The 27104-nt window shown below is 41.7% G+C and overlaps 1 protein-coding gene across 1 annotated transcript; it reads right to left on the bottom strand.

Moving 5' to 3' along the window:
• Positions 1-3514: 3514 nt before the first annotated feature.
• LOC138847192 (ras-related protein Rab-6A-like) lies at positions 3515-6470 on the bottom strand. Its single transcript, XM_070065069.1, is given in 2 exon segments — positions 3515-5505; positions 5895-6470. Coding segments are annotated over 2 exon segments (774 nt in total). The 5' UTR covers positions 6032-6470; the 3' UTR covers positions 3515-4868.
• Positions 6471-27104: the final 20634 nt, after the last annotated feature.

Here is a 27104-nt window from a genome sequence, read left to right as displayed (position 1 = left end):
CCTTTGATTTCTTTTTCTTGTCTGATGGCTCTGGCTAAAACTTCCAGAACTATGTTAAATAGCAGTGGTGAGAGTGGGCATCCCTGCCTGGTGCCAGATCTCAGTGGAAATGCTTCCAACTTTTCCCCATTCAATAGGATGTTGGCTGTGAGTTTTTTATAAATTGCTTATATTATATTGAAGAATGCTCCTTCTATACCCAATTTGCTTAGAGTTTTCATCATGAAAGGGTGTTGCATCAATTGAGATAATCATATGGTTTTTCTTTTGCAGTCTGTTAATGTGGTGAATCACATTGATTGATTTGCGAACGTTGAACCATCCCTGCATACCAGGGGTGAATCCCACTTGGTCTGGGTGGATGATCTTTCTGATGTGTTGTTGTACTCTATTGGCCAGAATTTTATTGAGGATTTTCGCGTCTATGTTCATCAGGGATATTGGTCTGTAATTTTCTTTCAGTGCTGCATCTTTCTCTGGCTTAGGGATTAAGGTGATGCTGGCTTCATGGAAAGAATTTGGGAGGATTCCCTCTTTTTCGATTGTTCTGAATAGTTTGAGAAGAAATGGCATTAGTTCTTCTTTAAATGTCTGGTAGAATTCAGCAGTGAATCCATCTGGTCCTGGGCTTTTCTTTGTTGGGAGGGCCTTTATTACTGTTTCAATTTCTGTTTCAGTTATGGGTCTGTTTAGGTTTTTGATGTCTTCCTGGTTCAAGTTAGGTAGGTTGCATGTGTCCAGGAATCTATCCATTTCTGATAGGTTTCCCTGTTTGCTGACATACAATTCCTTGTAGTAATTTCTCATGATTCTTTTTATTTCTGTGGTGTCTGTTGTTACGTTTCCTTTTTCATCTCTGATTTTATTGATTTGGGTCTTTTCTTTTTTTAGTTAGTTGGGTCAATGGTGTGTCAATTTTGTTTATTTTTTCAAAAAACCAGCTTCTCGCTTGGCTGATTTTTTGTAGTGTTTTTTTGGATTCAATCCTGTTAATTTCTTCTCTGGTTTTAATTATTTCTCTTCTCCTAATAGATTTGGGTCTGGTTTGCTGCAGTTTTTCTAGGTCCTTGAGATGCGCTGAAAGCTCATTTATTTGGTACCTTTCCAATTTCTTGATATAGGCACCTATTGCTATAAATTTGCCTCTCAATACTGCTTTTGCTGTATCCCATAAGTTTTGATATGTTGTGTTGTTGTCTTCATTTACTTCCAGAAAGTTTTTGATTTCTCTTTTGATTTCTTGAATGACCCAGTGTTCATTCAGGAGCATGTTGTTCAGTCTCCATGTGTTTGCATACTTTCTGGGGTTTCCTGAGTTGCTAATTTCCAGCTTCATTCTGCTGTGGTCTGAAAAGCTGCATGGTATGATTCTAATTCTTTTAAATTTGCTGAGACTTGCTTTATGGCCTAGTATGTGATCAATCCTAGAGAAGGTTCCATGCACTGCTGAGAAGAATGTGAAGTCTGTAGATGTAGGGTTGAAAGTTCTGTAGATATCTGTTAGATCCATTTGGGCAATAGTGTCAATTAAATCTGCTGTTTCCTTGTTGATCTTCTGTCCTGTTGATCTGTCTATTTCTGAGAGTGGAGTATTGAAGTCCCCCAGTACTATTGTATTGGAATCTAAATCTCCCTTCAAGTCCCTTAACATATCTTTTAAATAGACTGGTGCCCTGTAATTTGGTGCATATACATTTATAATAGTTACATCTTCCTGTTGAATTGAACCCTTAATCATTATATAGTGTCCCTCTTTGTCTCTCTTAACAGTTTTTGTATTAAAGTTTATTTTGTCTGATATTAATATGGCTACACCTGCTTTTTTTTGGTTTCTGTTGGCATGGAATATCTTTTTCCAACCTTTCACTTTCAGTCTGCATGCCTCTTTGTTAGAGAGATGTGTTTCTTGTAGGCAACAAATAGTTGGGTTGTGTTCTTTGAGCCAATATGCCAAACGGTGTCTTTTAACTGAAGAATTCAGACCATTCACGTTTAATGTGACTATTGATACATAGTGATTTTGCCCTGCCATTTTCCCGGAGATATTTTCTAGTATATGCTTTGAGCTTCCCATGCTCTTTTACTGGTAGGTGTTCTTCCTTTCCCTTCTTTCATATTGATGGCCGTGTTTCTGTGTTTCTGAGTGTAGCACATCTTTAAGTATCTTTTGCAGGGCCAGACGAGTGGCAGCAAAGTCTTTCAATTTCTGTTTGCTATGAAAGGTCTTTATTTCACCTTCATTCACAAATGATAGCTTTGCAGGATATAATATTCTGGGCTGGCAATTTTTCTCTCTTAGCACCTGTGCTATGTCTCGCCATTCCCTCCTAGCCTGTAGGGTTTCTGATGAGAAGTCAGCTGTGAGTCTGATTGGAGATCCTCTGAGAGTAATCTGACATTTCTCTCTTGCACATTTTAGGATCTTTTCTTTATGTTTCACTGTGGAGAGTTTAATTACAACGTGTCGTGGTGAGGATCTCTTTTGGTCGTGTTTATTAGGGGTTCTGTGAGCTTCCTGTACTAGGATTTCTCTGTCCTTCTCCAAACCTGGGAAATTTTCTGCTAATATCTCACTAAAAAGGCCTTCTAATCCCCTTTCTCCCTCTCCATGCCTTCAGGAACTCCTAGAACCCGGATGTTGGGTTTTTTAATAGTATCCTGAAGATTCCGGACAATATGTTTTAGATTTCTAATTTCCTCTTCTTTTCTTTGGTTTGACTGTATGTTTTCCTGTGCTCTATCTTCTAAGTCCGATATTCTCTCTTCTGCTTCACTCATTCTGTTTCTAAGGCTTTCTAATGTGTTTGTCATTTGATCTATTGAGCTCTTCATTTCATTTTGATTTCTCTTCACTATCACACTTTCCTGTTCTACTAGTTTCTGAGTTTCATTTTGATTCTTCCTTAAAATTTCATTTTCACAAGAGAGATTTTCAATCCTGTCCAATAAGGATTTTTGTAGTTCAAGGATTTGCTTTTGAAAACTTCTAAATGTTCTTATCATAAATTTTTTGAAATCCGTATCTTGCATTTCTTCTATCTCATCATCTTCATAATCTTGGCTTGGGGTGTTTTGTTTATTTGGAGGCATCATAGTGTCATCGTTGATCTTGTTCCCTCGATTTCTGTGTTTGTTGCTTGGCATAGTTAATTTTTTTTTTGCCTTTAACAATAATATTGTATTATAAAAGCACTTTACAACTCCATCCCATCTTTGAGTATAAGTTACGGGTAGGTGGGCTAATGATTATCTGAAAGCATTTCTCTGTTCAGATCCATAATCCAAGTGTTCTTTGAATATTACAAGGTGACAAGAAGTGAGGAGTGGAGGAGAAAGAGGAAAAACAGGGAAATAAGGTTTCCCTGTTAAGGGTTTTGTTGCAATGAGGAGAGAAGGAATTAAGAAGATATTCTTGTTGTCTTTTCATCTTTATACTGTGTTAAGTAATGCTTACAACATAAATTCAGCAGGCTTTTTCTGAGTTATCACTCAGAAATTTTCTTCCTGCAAACAATGTATTTACAAATATGTTTATTAACTTACACAGCAATCTCACAATAACTAGTAAAGATTAAAAGGGTGCACTCCTAATATATTTGTTTGCAGTGTTTTAAGGGAAATACATATTGCCATGGTGATGAAGCTCCAAATAGATCAAACTAAACATCTAAAATTGAAGGTTTAAAAAAAAAGGCAAAGAAATAAATATCACCAAAGAAAAAGGATTAATTATAGCTTAAATATAAAACTAAATCACTAGTTAATTAATCAAACTATACAGATCTAATAAAAAGCAAAACCAGCCTGAAAGACCCAACATTTAAAAAAATGCTAAAAAATAAGGAATAAATCTGCATAATATTAAGTTTTATTTGCATTCTCTCCTTTCCCTCTTGAATCCTGTGTTCATCTTTAACTTGACCTCAAATGTCCTGAGCAAAATATTTGCTATTTGGTGAGGGTTCTTTTGTTGATACCGTTATTTCTACTTGTTATAGTAGTTTTGGTCACTTTGCCAATTTTAAATTCTTCCACTAGTTCTTCTAAAAGGAATTAGACTTTTACAGCACCTTGCATGCATAGCATTTTTAAGAAAGAAACCCATGCAAAGTCTATTGCTCAAACATGTTGTCTTTTTTTTACCAGAGTAATACTACCTTGAGAATTTTAAAATCTTGAGAGAAATAGATTCATTAAATTTTATGATTTACTGTTTAGAATTAAATATTAAAAATCTGTTCTGAAGCACTTTGTTACTTTTCTCACCCAAAGTCTAAGAAAACACATGTGAAAGGGTTATTTGATTTTGGTGGGAAATATATTTTTTGCTACCTGTAAGTACTCAGTATGTTCATTAGGACTCATTTTGAAGACACACCAGAACCTTCTCATATTCAAGCACTGCCTACTATGACAGCTGAGTTGACTTCAAAGAAAGTCCAAGTAATTCGTATCAGTGCTCAAGAGTAATTTTGGACGTCTTGGCCCTTTGCCTAAATTAAATGGTGTCTATAATTCCAATGAGCCTGATCAGGCTGCTGCTTTGCTACCTCCTGTCTGTTCTGAGGGAGGGGAGGAGTAAGACTCGGGAATGAGGGTTAGGTGAAGGTAAGGAAAGCATGGAGAGATCAAGTAGGTTGGCCAAGTGCTGTGGTGAGCATACTGCTCCTTAACCAAGCCACATTCACATTGCTGTTGAGATTTCCATCATTTTGAAGTACATTATCATAACATTAAAAAAGGAAAAAATGTTAAGAAAATGTATCTAATTTTTAAAGTTATCAATGGAATATGCGGAATCTTTTGGCTTTCTGTAAAATATAAATAATGAAGACACTGACTTTTTTTGTGCTTGTGAAGCTAATAGATCATCTCCACGAGACAGGCAGCAATGATGAGTTGCAATACGTTATTACTGATGGGAAAAGGTTCAAGCCAATATTCACACTGCAGTCAATGAAAGAGTAACAGGGCCAAAGCAGTGAGCTTCTGAGGGCTGAAGATGTCATGGGGGATTAGCAGGAACAGCCTCCTTCACTGACTGGTTGCTCCTGAGGCTTTTCCAGTTTTATGTCAATCATGTCTTCTCTGCTTCTGTCCTGTGTGCTTTCCATTCCAGGCAAAGCTGCTGCTACACGTCGGAAGAGCTGCTTTACATTGTATCCTGCTTTTGCACTGGTTTCAATAAACATGACATTCAGCTCTTTGGCTTTCCTCTCCCCCTCCTCAATTGACACTTGCCTCTTGTCAGCAAGATCTGTTTTATTTCCTACTAACATGATGATAACATCACTTCCTCTTTCTGTTCTGACATCATCAATCCATTTTGTAGTTTGCTGGAATGAGTTAACATTTGTAATATCGTAAACTACTACGGCTGCAGCAGAATCACGGATGTAACTGGGAATGAGGCTACGGAAACGTTCCTGACCCGCAGTATCCCACAGCTGCAGCCTGATTGTTCGATCCTCCAAGTACGTTGTTTTTGATAAAAAGTCAATGCCGGGCCGGCGCCGCGGCTCACTAGGCTAATCCTCCTCCTAGCGGCGCCGGCACACCGGGTTCTAGTCCCGGTCGGGGCGCCGGATTCTGTCCCGGTTGCCCCTCTTCCAGGCCAGCCCTCTGCTGTGGCCAGGGAGTGCAGTGGAGGATGGCCCAGGTGCTTGGGCCCTGCACCCCATGGGAGACCAGGAAAAGCACCTGGCTCCTGGCTCCTGCCATCGGATCAGCGCGGTGCGCCGGCCGCAGCGCGCCGGCCGCGGCGGCCATTGGAGGGTGAACCAACGGCAAAGGAAGACCTTTCTCTCTGTCTCTCTCTCTCACTGTCCACTCTGCCTGTCAAAAAATAAAAAAATAAAAATAAAAATAAAATAAAAATAAAAAAGTCAATGCCAATTGTTGCCTGATAGGTGTTGTCAAAACTGTCATACATGAATCTGGTGATCAAGGATGTCTTTCCAACGCTCTGCTCCCCCAGGAACACCAGCTTGAATTTCCTCAGCGGATTCCTGAAGTCTCCGCCCGCGGACATGATGGAGCCGGAGGAGCTGCTGCCGCCTCAGCCCAGAGACCGCCCGGACCGACGCTGCTCCAACCGGCTGCCGATAAGGGCGAGCGGAAAGGCGAGTGCCGAGCTCTCTCGGCCCCTGCAGGGCCCCGGCGGAGCAGCGAGGCTGGAGGACGGCGGGACTCGCCACAGACGAGCAGCAGCAGCCGCCGCCTCCCTGCAGAGTTGCCTAACACCGAGCGAGGCCCGTGGCTGGGAGGCGAGGGAGGGCGGTGTCGAAACACCCAGGGCTGTGCTCAGGGCTCCTGAGGCTAGCACCGCTCCCTTCCTCAGTGCCCAGCACGGAGACTGGGGTGGGAGAGGCGGAAGGTGGTGGAGCGGTAGCCGCAGACACGTCTGGGACCTCTCACACCCAGCTCCTCCGCTCCCACAGCTGCCGCCGCCGCCGCAGCCCAACCTGCTGAGTGCGGCATAGTTAATTCTTCTTTCGTCACTGTGCGTTTTTTTTTTTTAATTTTTTTTTAATTTATTACTATGTCCGTGTTAAGTGGACTGCCTGCTGTTGGAGGAGCCTTGGAGGCTTGAGATGGGTGCGGCCTGAGAGCTCTGCTTGGTTCTTCCTGGTTAAGGGTGTGCAAAGGTGACACCCTCAGATTATGCATGGTAAATCTCTCTCTATTTATTTATTTATTTTATTTGTTCAGGGGGTAAGTAATACCGCATGGCACGGCTGTACAGAATTGATGGTATTTAGCTTCCAGTCTCTGGCTTCTACCCAAAGAGTCTGTGTAGGCTCCTCTGGACTCCCACTGGGTTGCCTAGGCTACTGAATTATAGTGGCTCAGTTCCTTAGCTCTCCCCTGTTGATATGTAAATCCAGAGAGGGGGCCTGCTCTTTGTCTCTTGCGAATTCGTCAAGCCTTGCAGCCTTGCAACCTTTGCAAGGTTAGGGGAAAGAGAAACCCCCAAGCTTTTTTTTTTTCCTTCTTTCCAGTAGTGAGTTTGCTGCACTTTCCGGCCCCCCTCTAGATTCTGACCCCCGTTTCCCCGCCAATGTCTCAGGTAATTGAGCTCACCTCCTCTTCCAGCGCCGATGTGTGGACTCGGAGCCCTGGCCGTCCCAACTCTCCCCGCTGTTGTCTGTGTGACATGCACTCCCCTTCCTGCACTGGCGCGCAGACCCTGCGGCTTCCGCGGCACCCGCGGCTCCCGCGGCTCGGCTTCCGCGCAGTGGGCGACCTTGTTCTCCCAGTAGGTCCTCAGATTCACAGCCACTCGATCCAGAAGAGTTTCCTCTGCAATATTTTCCTGGTTCTTTTTTCTGAGGCTACCATAACTCCCCTTTTATTAAACTAAATTTTCCCGGACTATCGGTGCGCGCCCTCACTATTCCGCCATCTTCAGTTTCAGTTCATAATTGATCCTAATGATAGGACTAAGAGTCAAAGGGATCACATAAACAAGACTAGTGCCTGTGGCACCGGCACATCGGGTTCTAGTCCTGGTTGGGGCGTCAGATTCTGTCCCGGTTGCCCATCTTCCAGGCCAGCTCTCTGCTATGGCCTGGGAGTGCAGTAAGGATGGCCCAAGTTCTTGGGCCCTGCATCTGCATGGGAGACCAGGGAAGCACCTGGCTCCTGGCTTTGGATCAGCGCGGTGCACCAGCTGCAGCACGCCGGCTGCAGCGGCCTTTGGAGGGTGAACCAATGGTAAAGGAAGACCTTTCTTTCTGTGTGTCTCTATCTCTGTCCACTCTGCCTGTCCAAAAAAAAAAAAATAATTAAAAAGGAGAGAATGATCCAACATGGGAAGCAGGATACACAGCAGACTCAGAATGGCAGATGTCCTAAAGAGCACTCTGGCCTCAGAATCAGCCCTTAAGGCATTCAGATCTGACTGAAGAGCCCATGAGAGTATTTCAGGCATGGTAAGCCAAGACACTCTGCCATAAAAAGGAAAAAAAATAACCTAAATATAAACATTCAAACCTTATTGGTGGTTGTAATTCATTTGGAAGTAAAAAAATAGCAAAAATATTATTTATTCAGATTCCTATAATTTAAAGACATAAATATTAAAATTAAAGTATTATATTCATCATCACAAAGTCTCAAAAGTCACTTGAACAGTGATTCCTTTTTTTTTTTAAAGTTTTTATTTGAGAGGTAGAGTTAATACAGTGAGAAAGAGAGAGAGAGAGAGAGGTCTTCCATCTGCTGGTTTACTCCCCAAATGGCTGCAATGGCTGGAGCTGAGTTGATAGGAAGCCAGGAGCCAGGAGCTTTTATTTTTATTTTTATTTTTTTTTGACAGGCAGAATGGACAGTGAGAGACAGAGAGAAAGGTCTTCCTTTACCGTTGGTTCACCCTTCAATGGCCGCCACGGCCGGCGCGCTGCGGCCGGTGCACTGCACTGATCTGAAGCCAGGAGCCAGGTGTTTCTCCTGGTCTTCCATGAAGGTGCAGGGCCCAAGTACTGGGCCATCCTCCACTGCACTCCTGGGCCACAGCAGAGAGCTGGCCTGGAAGAGGGGCAACCGGGACAGAATCCATTGCCCTGACCAGACTAGAACCTGGGGTGCCAGCGCCGCAGGTGGATGATAAGCCTATTGAGCTGTAGCATCAGCCAGGAGCTTTTATTTTTTAAAGATTTATTTATTGAAAGAGTTACACAGAGAGAGAAGGAGAGGCAGAGAGAATGAGAGAGGTCCTGCATCCACTTGTTTATTCTCCAGATGGCTGCAACAGCCAGGAACTTCTTCCTGCTCTCCCTTATGGGTGCAAGGGCCTAGGAACTTGGGCCACAGCAGAGAGCTGGATTGGAAGAGGAGCCAGAACTAGAACCAGCGCTCATATGGGATTCTGGCACTGCAGGTGCAGGCTTAGCTCACTATGCAACGACGCTGGCCCATGCCCATTTCTTTTTTTTTTTTTTATTAGCTTTTAATTTTTTTTTTAACTTTTATTTAATGAATATAAATTTCCAAAGTAGGGCTTATGGATTACAATGGCTTCTCCCCCATAATGTCCCTCCCACCCGCAACCCCCCCCTTTCCCATTCCCTCTCCCCTTCCATTCACATGAGGATTCATTTTCAATTCTCTTTATATACAGAAGATCAGTTTATATACATTAAGTAAAGATTTCAACAGTTTGCTCCCACACAGAAACATAAAGTGAAAAATAATAGATGATTTTTTAAATGATGTTGAAATCAGATCAGACCTATTGTCATGTTTAATCCCAGTGAGAGTCAAGTTGGGAATTGCTAATTTCTTCTCTTTTTTTAACAGAAGATCAGTTTAGTATACATTAAGTAAAGATTTCAACAGTTTGCATCCCCATAGAAACACAAAGTGAAATATACTATTTGAGTACTCATTATAGCATTAAGCCTCAATGTACAGCACATTAAGGACAGAGATCCTACATGAGGAGTAAGTGCACAGTGACTCCTGTTGTTGACTTTACAAATTGACACTCCTGTTTATGGCACCAGTAATCTCCCTATGCTCCAGTCATGAGTTTCCAAGGCTATGGAAGCCCCTTGAGTTCTCCGACTCTTATCTTGTTTAGACAAGGTCATAGTCAAAGTGGAGGTTGCCTCCTCCCTTCAGAGAAAGGTACCTCCTTCTTTGAAGACCTGTTCTTTCCACTGGGATCTCACTCACAGAGATCTTTCATTTAGGTGTTTTTGGTTTGTTTGTTTGTTTGTTTGTTTACCAGAGTGTCTTGGCTTTCCATGCCTGAAATACTCTCATGGGCTTTTCAGCCAGATCCGAATGCCTTTAGGGCTGATTCTGAGGCAAGAGTGCTGTTTAGGACATCTGCCATTCTATGAGTCAGCTGTGTATCTCGCTTCCCATGTTGGATCACTCTCCCCTTTATTTATTCTATCGGTTAGTATTAGCAGGTACTAGACTTGTTTATGTGCTCCCTTTGACTCTTAGTCCTTTCATTATGATCAATTGTGAACTGAAATTGATCACTTGGACTAGTGAAATGGCATTGGTACATGCCACCTTGATGGGATTAAATTGGATTCCCTGGTATGTTTCTAACTCTACCATTTGGGGCAAGTCAGCTTGAGCATGTCCCAAATTATACATCTCTTCCCTCTCTTATCCCCACTCTTATGTTTAACAGGGATCACATTTCAGTTAAATTTCAACACTTAAGAATAACTGTGTATTAATTACAGAATTAAACCAGTCATATTAAGTAGAAAAGACAAAAAAAAACTACTAAGAGGAATAATGTATTAAGTTGTTCATTAACAGTCAGGGCTAGGCTGATCAAGTCACCATTTCTCATAGTGTCGATTTCACTTCAACAGGTTTCCTTTTTGGTGTTCAGTCAGTTGTCACCGATCAGGGAGAACATATGGTATTTGTCCCTTTGGGACTGGCTTACTTCACTCAGCATGACGTGTTCCAGATTCCTCCATTTTGTTGCAAATGACTGGATTTCATTGTTTCTAACTGCAGTATAGTATTCTAAAGAGTACATATCCCATAATTTCTTTATCCAGTCTACCGTTGATGGGCATTTAGGTTGGTTCCAGGTCTTGGCTATTGTGAATTGTGCTGCAATAAACATTAGGGTGTAGACCACTTTTTTGTTTGCCAATTTAAACTCCTTTTGGTAAATTCCAAGGAGTGGGATGGCTGGGTCGAACGGTAGGGTTCTATTCAGGTTTCTGAGGAATCTCCAGACTGACTTCCATAGTGGCTTGACCAGTTTGCATTCCCACCAACAATGGGTTAGTGTCCCTTTTTCCCCACATCCTCGCCAGCATCTGTTGTTGGTAGATTTCCGAATGTGAGCCATTCTAACCGGGGTGAGGTGAAACCTCATTGTGGTTTTGATTTGCATTGCCCTGATTGCTAGTGACCTTGAACATTTTTTCATGTGCCTGTTGGCCATTTGGATTTCCTCTTTTGAAAAATGTCTATTGAGGTCCTTGGCCCATCTCTTAAGTGGGTTGTTGGTTTTGTTTTTGTGGAGTTTCTTGATCTCTTTGTAGATTCTGGTTATTAACCCTTTATCTGTTGCAGTTTGCAAATATTTTTTCCCATTCTGTCGGTTGTCTCTTCACTCTCCTGACTGTTTCTTTTGCAGTACAGAAACTTCTCAATTTGATGCAATCCCAATAGTTGATTTTGGCTTTGACTGCCTGTGCCTCCCGGGTCTTTTCCAGAAATTCTTTGCCTGTGCCAATATCTTGAAGGGTTTCTCCAATGTTCTCTAATAACTTGATGGTGTCAGGACGTAGATTTAGGTCTTTAATCCACGTTGAGTGGATTTTTGTGTAAGGTGTAAGGTAGGGGTCTTGCTTCATGCTTCTGCACATGAAAATCCAGTTTTCCCAGCACCATTTATTGAATAGACTGTCCTTGCTCCAGGAATTGGTTTTAGATCCTTGGTCAAATATAAGTTGGCTGTAGATGTTTGGGTTGATTTCTGGTGTTTCAATTCTGTTCCATTGGTCTATCCATCTGTTTCTGTACCGGTACCATGCTGTTTTGATTACAACTGCCCTGTAGTATGTCCTGAAATCTGGTATTGTGATGCCTCCGGCTTTGTTTTTGTTGTACAAGATTGCTTTAGCTATTCGAGGGCTCTTGTGCCTCCATATAAATTTCAGCACCATTTTTTCCAGATCTGAGAAGAATGTCTTTGGTATCCTGATTGGTATTGCATTGAATCTATAAATCGCTTTTGGGAGAATGGACATTTTGATGATGTTGATTCTTCCAATCCATGAGCATGGAAGATTTTTCCATTTCTTGGTATCCTCTTCTATTTCTTTCTTTAAGGTTTTCTAATTTTCATTGTAGAGAACTTTAACGTCCTTGGTTAAGTTTATTCCAAGGTATTTGATTGTTTTTGTAGCTATTGTGAATGGGATTGATCTTAGAAGTTCTTCCTCAGCCATGGCATTGTCTGTGTATACAAAGGCTGTTAATTTTTGTGCATTGATTTTATACCCGGCTACTTTGCCAAAATCTTCTATGAGTTCCAATAGTCTCTTAGTAGAGTCCTTTGGGTCCCCTAAATAAAGACTCATATCATCTGCAAAGAGGGATAGCTTGAGTTCTTCCTTCCCAATTTGTATCCCTTTAATTTCTTTTTCTTGCATAATGGCTCTGCCTAGAACTTCCAGAACTATATTGAATAGCAGTGGTGAGCGTGGGCATCCCTGTCTGGTACCAGATTTCAGTGGAAATGCTTCCAGCTTTTCCCCATTCAATAGGATGTTGGCTGTGGTTTTTTCATAGATTGCTTTGATTGTATTGTGGAATGTTCCTTCCAAACCTAGTTTGCTTAGAGTTTTCATCATGAACGAGTGTTGTATTTTATCACATGCTTTCTTGGTGTCTATTGAGATAATCCTATGGTTTTTCTTCTGCAGTCTGTTAATGTGGTGTATCACATTGATTGTTTTGCGCACATTAAACCATCCCTGCATACCAGGGATAAATCCCACTTGGTCTGGGTGGATGATCTTTCTGATGTGTTGTTGCATTCTATTGGTGAGAATGTTATTGAGGATTTTTGCATCTATGTTCATCAGGGATATTGGTCTGTAATTTTCTTTCAACGCTGCATCTTTTTCCGGCTTAGGAATTAAGGTGATGCTGGCTTCATAGAAAGAATTTGGGAGGACTCCCTCTTTTTCCATTGTTCTGAATAGTTTGAGAAGAAATGGGATTGGTTCTTCTTTAAATGTCTGGTAGAATTCAGCAGTGAATCCATCTGGTCCTGGGCTTTTCTTTGTTGGGAGGGCCTTTATTACTGTTTCAATTTCTGTCTCAGTTATGGGTCTGTTTAGGTTTTCTATGTCTTCCTGGTTCAAGTTAGGTAGGTTGCATGTGTCCAGGAATCTATCCATTTCTGATAGGTTTCCCTGTTTGCTGGCATACAAGTCCTTGTAGTAATTTCTGTTGATTCTTTTTCTTTCTGTGGTGTCTGTTGTTACGTTTACTTTTTCATCTCTGATTTTATTGACTTGGGTCTTTTCTCTTCTTTTTTTAGTTAGTTGGGTCAATGGGGTGTCAATTTTGTTTATTTTTTCAAAAAACCAGCTCCTTATTTGGCTGATTTTTTGTAATGTTTTTTTTGGATTCAATCCTGTTGATTTCTTCTCTGATTTTAATTATTTCTCTTCTACTACTAGATTTGGGTCTGGTTTGCTGTAGGTTTTCTAGATCCTTGAGGTGAATTGAAAGCTCATCTATTTGGTGCCTTTCCAATTTCTTGATGTAGGCACCTATTGATATAAACTTTCCTCTTAACACTGCTTTTGCTGCGTCCAATAAGTTTTGCTATATTGTGCTGTTATCCTCATTTACTTCCAGAAAATTTTTGATTTATCTTTTAATTTCTTCTATGATCCATTGTTCATTCAGGAGCATGTTGTTCAATCTCCATGTGTTTGTGTATGCTCTAGGGATTCCTGAGTTGCTAATTTCCAACTTCATTCCTTTATGGTCTGAGAAGCTGCATGGTATGATTCTAATTCTTTTAAATTTGCTGAGACTTGCTTTATGGCCTAGTATGTGGTCAATCCTAGAGAAGGTTCCATGTACTGCTGAGAAGAATGTGAAGTCTGTAGATGTAGGATTGAAAGTTCTGTATATATCTGTTAGATCCATTTGGGCTATAGTGTCGTTTAAATCTACTGTATCCTTCTTGATCTTCTGTCCTGTTGATCTGTCTATTTCTGAGAGTGGAGTATTGAAGTCCCCCAGTACTATTGTATTGGGGTCTAAGTCTCCCTTTAAGTCTGTTAACAAATCTTTTAGATAAACTGGTGCCCTGTAGTTAGGTGCATATACATTGATAATTGTTATATCTTCTTGTTGTTTTGATCCCTTAATCATTATATAGTGTCCCTCTTTGTCACTCTTAACAGTTTTTGTGGTAAAGTTTATGTTGTCCGATATTAAGATGGCTACGCCCACTCTTTTTTCATTTCTGTTGGCATGGTATATCTTTTTCCAGCCTTTCACTTTCAGTCTGTATGGATCTTTGTTGGAAAGATGTGTTTCTTGTAAGCAGCAAATAGATGGGTTTTGTTCCTTAACCCAATCAGCCAATCTGTGTCTTTTAACTGGACAGTTCAGGCCATTGACGTTCAATGTGACTAATGATAAGTGGTAACTTTGCCCTGCCATTTGCCAAAGATAAGTTCTAATATATGCTTTGAATTCCCTGTGATCTTTTGCTGTGAGCTTTCCTTCCTTTACCCTCTTTCATATTGATGACCGTGTTTCTGTGTTTCTGTGTGTAACACATCTTTAAGCATCTTTTGCAGGGCTGGACGAGTGGCAGCAAAGTCTTTCAATTTCTGTTTGCTATGAAAGGTCTTTATTTCACCTTCATTCACAAATGATAGCTTTGCAGGATATAATATTCTGGGCTGGCAGTTGTTTTCTCTTAGTACCTGGGCTATATCTCGCCATTCCCTCCTAGCTTGTAGGGTTTCTGATGAGAAGTCAGCTGTGAGTCTGATTGGAGATCCTCTGAGAGTAATCTGACATTTCTCTCTTGCACATTTTAGGATCTTTTCTTTATGTTTCACTGTGGAGAGTTTAATTACAACGTGTCGTGGTGAGGATCTCTTTTGGTCGTGTTTATTAGGGGTTCTGTGAGCTTCCTGTACTAGGATTTCTCTGTCCTTCTCCAAACCTGGGAAATTTTCTGCTAATATCTCACTAAAAAGGCCTTCTAATCCTTTCTCCCTCTCCATGCCTTCAGGAACTCCTAGAACCCGGATGTTGGGTTTTTTAATAGTATCCTGAAGATTCCGGACAATATGTTTTAGATTTCTAATTTCCTCTTCTTTTCTTTGGTCTGACTGTATCCTTTCCTGTTCTCTGTCTTCTAAGTCCGATATTCTCTCTTCTGCTTCACCCATTCTGTTTGTAAGGCTCTCTATTGTGTTTTTCATTTGATCTATTGAATTCTTCACTTCAGTCACTATCCCAGTTTCCTGTTGTACTAGTTGTTTCGTTTCATTTTGATTCCTCCTTAATATTTCATTTTCACGAGAGAGATTTTCTATCTTGTCCATTAAGGATTTCTGTAGTTCAAGAATTTGTTTTTGAGAACTTCTTAATGTTCTTATCAATTTTTTGAGATCTGCTTCTTGCATTTCTTCTATCTCATCATCTTCATAATCTTGAATTGGGGTGTCTTTTTCATTTGGGGGCGTCATGGTGACTTCCTTGTTTTTATTATCTCGGTTTTTGCGTTTGTTATTTGGCATATTGGAGATATTCGGTTTCTTCACTGTGGTGCTTTTTCTTGTTATACTATGACTCTAGATTAAGTGGGCTGTCTGTTTTTGATGGAGCCTTAGAGGCTTGAGATGGGTGTGGCCTGAGAGCTCTGTTTGGTGTGCCAAAGGTGACACTCCCAGGTTAGGCGTGGTAGATCTCTCTCTCTCTCTTTCTTTTTTTGATTCAAAAGGGAAGTAATTCCGCACAGCTGAACGAAGTTGGAGGTAGTTAGCAGGCAAATGATATACCCACAGGAGCCAGAGATCGGAAGCTCTTTCCCAAGGACCACACAGGGAATCTGTTCGGCCCTCAGAGTGGGCTCAAATTCTCCTTCAGTCTCCCACTGGGTAGCCAAAGTTATGGAATTGTAGCATCTCTGGAGAGTATTCACGTGAATTCCGTGAGTTCTCTCCCCCACCGTCTCTTTTTTCACAGTCTCAGTTCGGTAGCACCACAAATTTACTAGGTCCTAATCTCCTGTTAATTCGCCCCGCCCAGAGTCAGGTTTTTCTGCTAGGCTCAGGGCCGGTGCAGACCTGAGGTCGCTCTGCTTATGACGTATGTCCAAGATGGCGCCTGCTCTTTGTCTTGCTCGCCCTTGAGAGGTGAGCGGAGAGAGAGAAACCCGTGTCCGTACCAGTCACCTTTTCTCTCTCTCTCTCTCTCTCTCTCTCTCTCTCTTCCAGTTAGCCTGGTGAACTTTTCCCCCCTGGCGGTCGTTCCCTCTAGTCTCCTCTCTCCGCTTGCCTGCCGGTGTCTCAGGCTATTGATGTTCGGCTCACCTTGCGTTCCAGCGCTGGTGTATTGAGTCTGCCGCTGGTGTCCCGAACTGTGGGCTCCCACGCTCTCCACGCAGGTCCGCTTTGAATCACGCGTTCCGGAAGAGTTTCTTCTGCTGTTTCCTCCCCTACTCTTCCTTGAACCTGCAGTGTCTCCACTTTTATTAAACTGTCTCTCCCCGGACTATCAGTGTGTTCCCTTCCTATTCCGCCATCTTGCCTCCCCTCACAATGTATCTTAACCTTTAATCCACTGTAATGGAGTGCCTGAGATAAATTTAAACTTCAGTTTTTCTGAAACCTTGAGGACTTAAATAAATTTATCATTTTAAAACTAAATTCACCTTTTTATTTCTCTATTAGTAGAGACTTGAATTCACCTTTCACATATAGCTTGTTTTGGGGAAGAAAAAAAAATCTTTGGTTTTGCAAAGATCCTATTCCAAAAAGGGAAATGTTGAGAAAATGAAAAGCTAAAATTGCTCAGGAAGGAGACAAGAGAACTGGATAAGCTTGATCGGATCCAACCCAATTTAATCCCTTTCCCAAGACTGAGTTGGGAAAAGGGGCAATGAGGAGAGGGGACCCTCGGTAAAAACCTGACGTCCTTCATCATCTAATATTTCTTTTCTCAGAGAAAGAGATGAACAGAGCAGATTGTGACTGCTATGTGTCAGTCCTCAGTTATAGCAATGCCTATGTGTCTCTTCCCCAGATAATCTACACTGAAAGGTGAGGAAAATAGCACTTCAAAATCACTAGCTCAAAGACCTCACTGGAGTTTTATCAGAAAATAGACTTTTTAAAAAATTTGTCCCTCAATTTCCCAAATGAGGAAAGCCAGTTATGATAGGATCACAGCATGGACCCCTCTGTCTGCCACAAAAGACAAGCTTCTCTGCTCCAAACAGTTGCCTGCTACTTGATGGAGCTCTTATAATTGGAATCAGTGCCCTTCTGAAAAGGACTGAGGAGGACACAGCTGGAAACCGATTCAGAAAGTGGGCCCCCACCAGCCACCAAAACTGCCAGCATCTTGATCTTGAACATCGCAGTGTCCAGAACAGTGAGAGACAGGTGCCTGATGCTGATAAGCAGCCAGGTCTATGATATTTTGTCCTAGGGGCCCTAACAGACTTAGACACTACCCTTCAGAAGGTCTAAAACAGTGGGAAGGATGAGGGTCTTTAGCTTTGGGAGAGGACAAGACAGGGCCTCCACATTCAGCTCTGCAGCCTGTGCAACGTCAGCTGCACCATGGGTGAGGGGTAAACGGGGCTGAAACACAGTATAGGTTCCATCCCCCAACCTGTGCACACAAGCCTGAGGTTGCCTCTGCCCACAGAAAGGGGTGCATCTTTGTAATCTGCACACAGACTCTGCATGTGCTGGAAAGTAGCCGTGGGCTAGAAATCTGTGTTGCTTAGTATTGTCTTTAATTGGGAATCAAGTTATTAAACACTTTGATTAACCATTATCACTTAGTGTCATAACATTTCCAAACAATGGAGGGTTAAAACAACCAAATTAAGGCCAAGACAAGAAAGTGGGAGTTATGGGAGAGGGAGTGGGAGATGGGAGGGGTGTGGGTGGGAGGGAGTTATGGGGGGGGGAGCCATTGTAATCCATAAACTGTACTTTGGAAATTTATATTTATTAAATAAAAGTAAAAAAAAAAGAAAGTGGAAGTTACCCTCATTTTAGCAAACCTATACAGTAGAGTATGTCCTACTTCTATTGGGTTTTTAGGGGGGTGATGGATAGCTTTGTTTTTGCTTTTAGCTCGCATTCTATTTAGTCTCTAGAAAACACAACTTTCCTCAAAATCATCATGCTCCAGTGACTTGGCCCAGATTTGCTACAGATGGATCATCATATCAATTGTTTATCAAGACTGGCATTACTTGCTGACAACACATTCAGGGGAAATAAACCTAGGCTTAAGCCCAACTAATGGGATTTGAATGCCCACAGCAGCTGCTCAGGTACCCTCACTGAAATGGCTGTCTTGATCATGTTAGAACAAGATGAGAACATGCCTTCTCCTATCCTTGTTTAGTTTTTTTTATTTATTTGAGAGAGAGAGAGCACCCCCATCGCTAGTTCATTCCCTGAATGCACAAAAAAACAGACTTTTCCCCCCAAAATAAAGAGATCCAGCTTTTCTCAAAAATGTGAAACAGCTCTAACAAAAACAGTATTCTTAGGAACTCTTGATAAGAAATAAAAACATACTTTTTTTTTTTTGACAGGCAGAGTGGACAGTGAGAGACAGAGAAAAAGGTCTTCCTTTGCCGTTGGTTCACACTCCAATGGCCGCTGCGGCCGGCGCACTGCGGCCGGCGTACCGCACTGATCTGAAGCCAGGAGCCAGGTGCTTCTCCTGGTCTCCCATGCGGGTGCAGGGCCCAACGACCTGGGCCATCCTCCACTGCACTCCTGGGCCACAGCAGAGAGCTGGACTGGAAGAGGAGCAACCGGGACAGAATCTGGTGCCCCGACCAGGACTAGAACCTGGGGTGCCGGCGCCGCAGGTGGAGGATTAGCCTAGTGAGCCATGGCGCCAGCCGAAAAACATACTTTTCAAATCCTGCCTTTTCTTTTCACTACTACAATTTAAAAATACTAGCAGCTTATAGATTTATTAGTACGTTAAATTTCCGGAGCTTTGACCTTTCACAAATGTCAATGTTACGCTCTCACTGTAGATAGATGTTTTCCCTTGGATAGCTAAAGTATGTGCAGTGAATTGAAATCACTAGTGATAAATGTTTATAAGGAGTCAGAAGGTTCTATTTTCTTGACATGCTTAAATCTGGGGTCCCCATAGGAAGACTGCATCTCAGAGTTATCTGTTATCTGGAAGCTGTCTGGGACAGACATGACATCCATCAACGTACAAGACCGCGAGAGTCAGAGCCCACATACTTCAACCTCCAACTCAGTTCTGCAATCTGGGCCACATCATTGCTGCCAGAGGATCTTTTCCCTGCAATAAGGGAAGACTAAACTGCTCGACATGAAATCAGGAAAAGGGTTGGGGATAGTTGCCCCTGCAGAAAAGGACGAAAAGAAGGTAGAAGAGTAAGTAAGATTAAACAATAAACATCAAAGTCGGAGGAGTAAATTGGAACAAGAGCGGTACTATCCTAAATATATAAATAGACTTAACACATCAACTTTAAAAAAAAAAAAAACTGCTTCTAGGGCCAGCATTTGGCTCAGCAGTTAAGATGCCTGCATTCCATATTGGAGTTGCTGGGTTTGGGTCTCTGTTCCACTTTTGATCCAGCTTCCCATTAACACACACTTCAGGAGGGAGTAGATGCTGGCTCAAATACTTGGGTCCCTGTCACCCAGGTGGGAGACCCTGATGGATTTTCCAGCTCCTGGCTTCAGCCTGGACCAGCACCAACTGTTGTAAGTACTAGGTGAGTAAACCAACAAGGGGAAGTGTGTGTGCATGTGTGTGTGTGTGTCCGTCTGTCAAAATAAATAAATTTTTAAAAAGCCTTTGTTGCACTACAGAATATTAATAAAGGACATAACATTCACATTGACTGATAAGTAAAGGTTAAACACACACACACATACATACACACACACACACACACACCCTTCAGATTGCCAAAAAGGGGGGGGGGGGGTATATTTTCCAATACTGCTCATTGAGAAACAAGAAAATGGGCACTCTGATACACTTCTGGTGGTAGTATAAATTAATATTCAACAATACAGATAAAACACAAAATCATGGCCTACTCTGTGATATCATTATAGTTACAAGACTAAGAAGGCTATCAAAAATTCAGATACTAAAATCAAAGTTATAAGAGAGAAAGAGAAATCGAGAAGAGGCTTTCAGGGTTGCAATACCAAGATTATTTTCACTGCAGGAACTTCAGTGAAGGTGTTTTATTCATCTAAGTACATTTTATGATTTCAAGCAGCAAACAACTTTATTCCATAACTGTCATGAAAATTACTTTCATAGAGATTAGGTTTTCTGAGTCTAATGCAGCACTATTATAGAGAAAGAGAGAGAAAATAGATCAAACAATCCTCTATTCCTGAAAACTAAAATACAGTCTACTAAATAATACTAAGAGAAAAGTATGCGGGAAACTTCTTATAATGACTTTATGTAAAACACTATGTGGGAAATGTGTGAGATGCAGCTGCAACCACATTTAGAATGAAATATTTTGATAATAATAAAATTATACTGAATAATAAACTCATTTTCTATCTTCTATGCATTTGTTAAGATTTTCATACATTCTATTTCAACTTTCAACTGCATTCTATTGTAAAATATATGCTATACACACACACACACACACACACACACACACACACACACACTTAAGGAGGTTAAATATATTCAAAGAATAATATTAACAAAGCAAACACCTGGAAAAACACCACATTACCCAAACCCTTAGAAAACTACCACGGGAGCCAGCACTGTGGCATAGCAGGTAAACCCACTGCCTGCAGTGCTGGCATCCCATATGGGTACCAGTTCGAGTCCCAGCTGCCCCACTTCTGATCCAGCTCTCTGCTATGGCCTGGGAAAGCAGTAGAAGATGGCTCATGTCCTTGGGACCCTGCACCTGCATGGGAGACCTGGAGGAAGCTCCTGGCTCCTGATCCGCCCACTCCAGCCATTGCAGCCATTTGGGGAGTGACCCAGTGGATGGAAGCGCTCCCTCCCTGTAACTCTGCCTTTCAAATAAGCAAATAAATCTGAAAGGGAGGGAGGGAGGGAGGGAAGGAGGGAGGGAGGGGAAAAGAAACAGGGTCCTACCATGGACCCTCTTTCAGTCACATCCTCTCCCTCTACTAAGGGGTAACCCACTATCCTGACTTTGATTTCCTTACATCATAATTGTTCCATACATTTAGGAACGTATACATTCCCAAAAATACACTACTTAGGCTTTGTTCTTTCAACTTCATTTAAACAGACTCATACTGCATTGTCCTTTTTAAGTTTTATTTTTTATTTATTTCAAAAGGAGAGAGAGAGAGAGAGATACCCACAACAGCTGAGGTTGGGCCATAAGGACATCAGGACCCAGAAAATCAACCCAGGTCTCCTACAGAGGTAGAAGGAATCCAAGTACTTGGGTCATTATCTGCTGCCTTCCAGGTACATTGGCAGGAAGGTTGATCAGAAGCAGATGTGGGATTGGATCCCAGGCATACCAGCGTGGATATGGCCATCCCAAGTGGTGGCTTAGCCCACTGCACCACAGCACCTGTCCCAGTCATACTGTATTATTTTGTAGCCCGCTTGTTTTACTCAACATTATAAAATTCATGCTCGCTGCTTGTTTTGTGACTAAAGAGCTTGTTTTCACTATAATATCATATAAACATACCATTAGTAACTATGAATTCTCAGTGATACTCTGTAATTTTCATTTTAAGAATGCTATAAATATATTTGCACTGGTGCACATGGGCAGGATTTTCTTCAGGCTACTGGAAGCAGAACCCCTAGTCCTTAAGCTGTTACACATTTGAATTCACTGATACCTGAAGAGGCTCCAGAGTAGTTGGACCAACTTACATTCTTATCCTAAGTGTTTTGGAATGTGACTTAATAATATTTGCCTGTCTGGTGGGAGTGTAACAGGTTCTTATCATAGTTTACATTTGAATTTCTTGATTAATAATGAAGTTGAAAGTTTGTTAGAGGGAAAGGCATGGTTCGCAAGCAAGTATCAGAAAATAAGAAAAGTTGAAAACTAAGCACAACTTATGACATAGACAAAGAGTACCACCAACCCACCTTAGTCCCTAATCCCCAGCGGACGCTTGAAACTGCAGATGGTACTGAACTCAATTACGCTATCTTCCTACACATCCATACTTATGATAAACTTTTTTAAAATTTTTCTTTATTTTATTTGAAAGGTACAGAGTGACACACAGAGATCTTCCATCTACTGATTCACTCCCAAAATGCCCACAACAGCCAGGGCCAGACCAGGCCAAAGTGAGGAGCCTGGAACTCAATCTGGTTCTTCCATGTGGATGGCAGGGACCCAACTACTTGAGCCAAGCCACCACCTGCTGCCTCTCAGGGTGCGCATTAGCAGGAACGCTGGAATCCAGAATGCAGCTGAAGCTCAAACCCAGGCACTGCACTACGGAAGCAGGAGTCCCACAGCATCTTAACTGCTATGCCAAACATTTGCCCCAAAGTCTAATCTACAATTAGACACATCAAGAGATTAACAACAGTAACTAATTATAAAATAGGACAATTGTAAGGTATGTGAATGAGGTCTCTCTCTCTCTCTCTCTCTCAAAATACCTTACTGTACTCTATTCTCCCATCTTATTGTTAACTGTAACTAAAACCACAAAAAAGCAAAACCATGAAGGAGGAGGACCCTTCACACCCAAAGAAACAAAAAGAAAGAAAATATCAAGATAAAGACAATGAAATGGTACAGAAATGTCAATATTACTATATGCTCCTTCTTTTAAAAGACTATTACAGGAGCCAGCACTATGGCATAGAGGGTCAAGCCGCCTGCGGTGCTGACTTCCCATACGGGTGTTAGTTTGAGTCCTGGCTGCTCCACTGCCAATCTAGCTCTCTACTATGGCCTGGGAAAGCAGTACAAGATGGCCCAAGTCTTTGGGTCCCTACACCCACGTGGGAGACCCAGAAGAAACTCCTGGCTCCTGGCTTCTGATCGGCATAGCTCTGGCCATTGCAGCCATCTGGGGAGTGAACCAGCGGATGGAAGACCTCTCTCTCTCTCTCTCGCCTTCTCTCTCTCTCGCTCACTCTCTCTCTGCTTCTGCCACTCTGTAGCTCTGCCTTTCAAATAAGGAAATTAATTTTTTAAAAAAGGGACTATTACAGAACAAAATAATGATAAAATAAAATGTGTAAATAAAGGGACAAATTATAAATCTATAATAAAGATTTAACAAAGTTCTACTACTATAAAAACTGTATCAAAAGTTTTTTTGAGGGGCTGGTGTTATGGTGTAATAACTTAAGCTGCTGCATGTGATGCTGGCATACAAATCAGAAGGCTGGTATGAGTGCCAGCTGCTCCACTTCTAATCCAGCTCCCTACTAATATGCCTGAAAAGGCAGCAGAGAATAAATAGCCCACATCCTTGGACACCTGCCACCCACGTGGCAGAGCTGCACAGACCTCCCAGCCCCTGCCTTCAGCCTGACCTACCCTGGCTATTGTGGCCATTTAAAGAGTGAACCAACAATGGGAGATCTCTTTGTGTCTCTTCCCTTCTCTGTCATCCAGCCTTTCAAATAAATAAAATAAATCTTTAAAAAATATTTTTTGAAAACCTACAATAAATGTATTGGGAAGACTACATTAACAGCAAAATTATCAAAAGCCAGGGCCAATAACCATAACAGAATTGGAAACAGTAATCTAAAAATATTTTTTAAAAAATTTTAGCTCAGATAGTCTTACAGGGGAGGCCCTTGAAACAGGAACAAATTGCTCTACGTTATATAAATTTAGCCAAAATTAGTAAAGCTATGAAAACTGCCCAATTCATTTTTCAGGTTGTTATAATCTTGAAAATAACCAGATGAGAACAGTATAGAAAATAAAATTACAGGCCAATTTCACTAACATAGAAGGAAACTCCCTACATAAAATATCAGTTAACAGAATCCAATTGAGCATTTGAAAAAATAGCCCCAATTATACTTACAAGTTTATTCTAGAAATGCAAAGATACTTTACTACTAGAAAATCAAGTTATTTTACCACATGGATAGACTAAAGAAAACACATGATTATCTCAATAGCCTTTAGAAAGGCATTTGATAAGGCTCCATTCAATCGTTTATTTAAAAAAAAATGGTATAGAACAGAATGTCCTTAACTTCCTGAAGGTTACTTATTTATTCCCTGGAACAAACATAATAATTAACTTTGACGTATTCCTTTTTAAGGTCAGTAATAGGATAAAAATGCCACCAAGATACCTTCTGTTCAACACACTGTGTGACATTCTGGCTAGTGTAAGAAAAAAACGTATAACAGGCAAAAAGGATTAGAAGGGAAGAAATGAAGTGTTCCTTCTTTGGATATCTGATAATCCACCCAGAAAGTCCAGGATAAGCACCATCCAACTAGAAGACTGAGAAGTTAAAACATGGTAGAAAATCAACCACAGGGGTATAAGAACAAAGACCAATGGAACAGAATTAAAAGACCACCTGTACATGAAAACCTAGTGGAAGGCCGGTGCTGTGGCACAGCTGGTTAAGCTGCCATCTGCAATACCTGCATCCCACGTCAGCTGCTGGCTGGAGACCCAGCTGCTCTGCTGCAGATTCAGCTCCTTGCTAACGCACCAAGAAAGGCTGCAGAGAACGGCCCACGCACTTGGACCCCTGCCACCTGTGTGTGGAAGCTCTGGATGGAGTTCTGGGCTCCCAGCTTCAGCCTGGCCCACCTCCAGCTATAGCAGCCATTTGGGGAGTGAGCCAGCAGATGGAAGATTTCTCTTTCTCTGTCTCTCCTTCCCTCTGTGTCATTCTTTCAAATAAATAGAATAAATATTCAAAACATAAAATAAAACCTGATGTATGATAAAGGTGATACCACAAATCAATGGGCAAAAGACAGATTATTTAAAAAATATAGACAGAAAACTAAAGTTGGTTTCTTGGGTCATACAATCTCCAGATGTGTACTCCAGATACATAAAAAAAAAATGAAAAGCAGAATTAAAATCGAAAGCTAGTAAACATTTATATAAGAGAATATCTTCATGATCTGAAGGTATAAAATTATTTCTTACCCAACACTGTGAAAGACAAAACCTTAAGGAAGAAAGTGACAGACTTCACAAGAGAAAATTAAAGGTCCCTGTCTAAAGAAAGTCATAGCAAACAAAGCCAACAGATGGACAACAGATTTGGGGTAAAGGAAATGAAAATCATTAAAAAGCCAGAAAGCCCCCAGAGAAATGGACAAGAGAACCTAATAAACAACTTACACTGTGGTAGATTTTGGCAGGTACACACTGCCCTATTTTATTTTGAATCTAAGTTAAATGTTTTCCAGACAAATACACACTGAATTCCTTCCATCGTAAAGCAAGATGCAGTAAAAAAGGATCAAAACAGGGGCCAGCGCCATGGCACTGGCATCCCATATGGGCGCCGGTTCTAGTCCTAGCTGCCCCTCTTCCAATCCAGCTCCCTGCTGTGACCTAAGAAAGCAGAGGAAGATGGCTCAAGGACTGCTCCTGCATGGGAGACTGGGAAGAAGCTCCTGGCTCCTGGCTTTGGATAGGCACAGCTCTGGCCGTTGCAGCCAACTAGGGAGTGAACCAATAGAAGGAAGACCTTTCTGTCTGTCTCTCCCTCTTACTGTCTGTAACTCTCTCAAATAAATAAAATTTGGTTTTTTTTTTTTTTTTTGACAGAGTTAGCCAGTGAGAGAGAGAGACAGAAAGGTCTTCCTTCCGTTGGTTCACCCCAAAATGGCTTTTACAGCTGGGGTGTACTACGCCAATCCGAAGCCAGGAGCCAGGTGCTTCCTCCTGGTCTCCCATGCAGGTGCAGGGCCCAAGCACTTGGGCCATCCTCCACTGCCTTCCCAGGCCACAGCAGAGAGCTAGACTGGAAGAGGAACTGAAACAGAATCCGGCACCCCAACCGGGACTAGAACCTGGGGTGCCAGTGCTGCAGGCGGAGGATTAGCCTAGTAAGCCACGGCACCAACTCAAATAAATAAAACCTTAAAAAATAATGGATCAAAACAAGTAAAATCTAACACTGCTGTCAGTTTAATGTTCACTGTATTTTATATGGTATCTTCTTTGCTCAATTGGGATATTTTTACTAAAACTTACAAAAACTATTGGGTGAATACATAAGGTAATAAATAGAATTCAAAGTGCAATACATATGAAGACACTTAATCCCATCATTATGATCAATACTGCACTGAAACTGATCACTTTGACTATTGAGATGGCATTGGTACATGCCAAGTGTCAAAAGGATCACATAAACAAGACAAGTGTCTGCTAATACTGATAGAATTAAAAAGGAAAGAACAATCCAACATGGGGAAGTGGGATACACAGTAGACTCATAGAATGGCAGATGTCCTAAATAGCACTCTGGCCTCAGAATCAGCCCTTAAGGCATTCAGATCTGGCTGAAAAGCCCATGAGAGTATTTCAGGCATGGAAAGCCAAGTCACTGTGGCAAAAAAAAAAAAAAAAAAAAAAAAAAACCTAAATGAAAGATCTCTGTGAGTAAGATCCCAGTGGAAAGAACAGGCCATCAAAGAAGGAGGTACCTTTCTCTGAAGGGAGGAGAGAACTTCCACTCTATGACCTTGTCTAAATAAGATCAGAGTTGGCAAACTCAAAAGGCTTCCATAGCTGTGGCAACTCATGACAAGAGCCTCAGGTGATTACTGATGCCATAAACAAGAGTGTCAACTGTTAAGTCAACAACAGGAGTCACTGTGCATTTACTCCTCATGTAGGATCTCTGTCCTTAATGTGTTGTACATTGTGATTTAATGCTATAATTAGTACTCAAACAGTATTTTTCACTTTGTGTTTCTGTGTGGGTGCAAACTGTTGAAATTTTTACTTAATTTATACTAAATTGATCTTCTGTATATGAAGATAATTGAAAATGAATCTTGATGCGAATGGAATGGGAGAGGCAGCGGGAGATGGGAGGGGTGTGGGGAGGGAAGCCATTGTAATCCATAAACTGTACTTTGGAAATTTATATTTATTAAATAAAAGTTAAAAAAAGAAAATATAAAAAATAATTTTGTCCGGGGTGCCGGATTCTGTCCCGGTTGCCCCTCTTCCAGGCCAGCTCTCTGCTGTGGCCAGCGAGTGCAGTGGAGGATGGCCCAAGTACTTGGGCCCTGCACCCCATGGGAGACCAGGAGAAGTACCTGGCTCCTGCCATCGGATCAGCGCGGTACGCTGGCCACAGCGCGCTGGCCGTGGTGGCCATTGGAGGGTGAACCA

Source organism: Oryctolagus cuniculus, chromosome 1 (assembly GCF_964237555.1).
Source record: "Oryctolagus cuniculus chromosome 1, mOryCun1.1, whole genome shotgun sequence".
Lineage (NCBI taxonomy): Eukaryota > Metazoa > Chordata > Mammalia > Lagomorpha > Leporidae > Oryctolagus > Oryctolagus cuniculus.
Note: the sequence above shows the minus strand (reverse complement) of the source record. Positions and strands in the feature narration are given on the sequence as shown.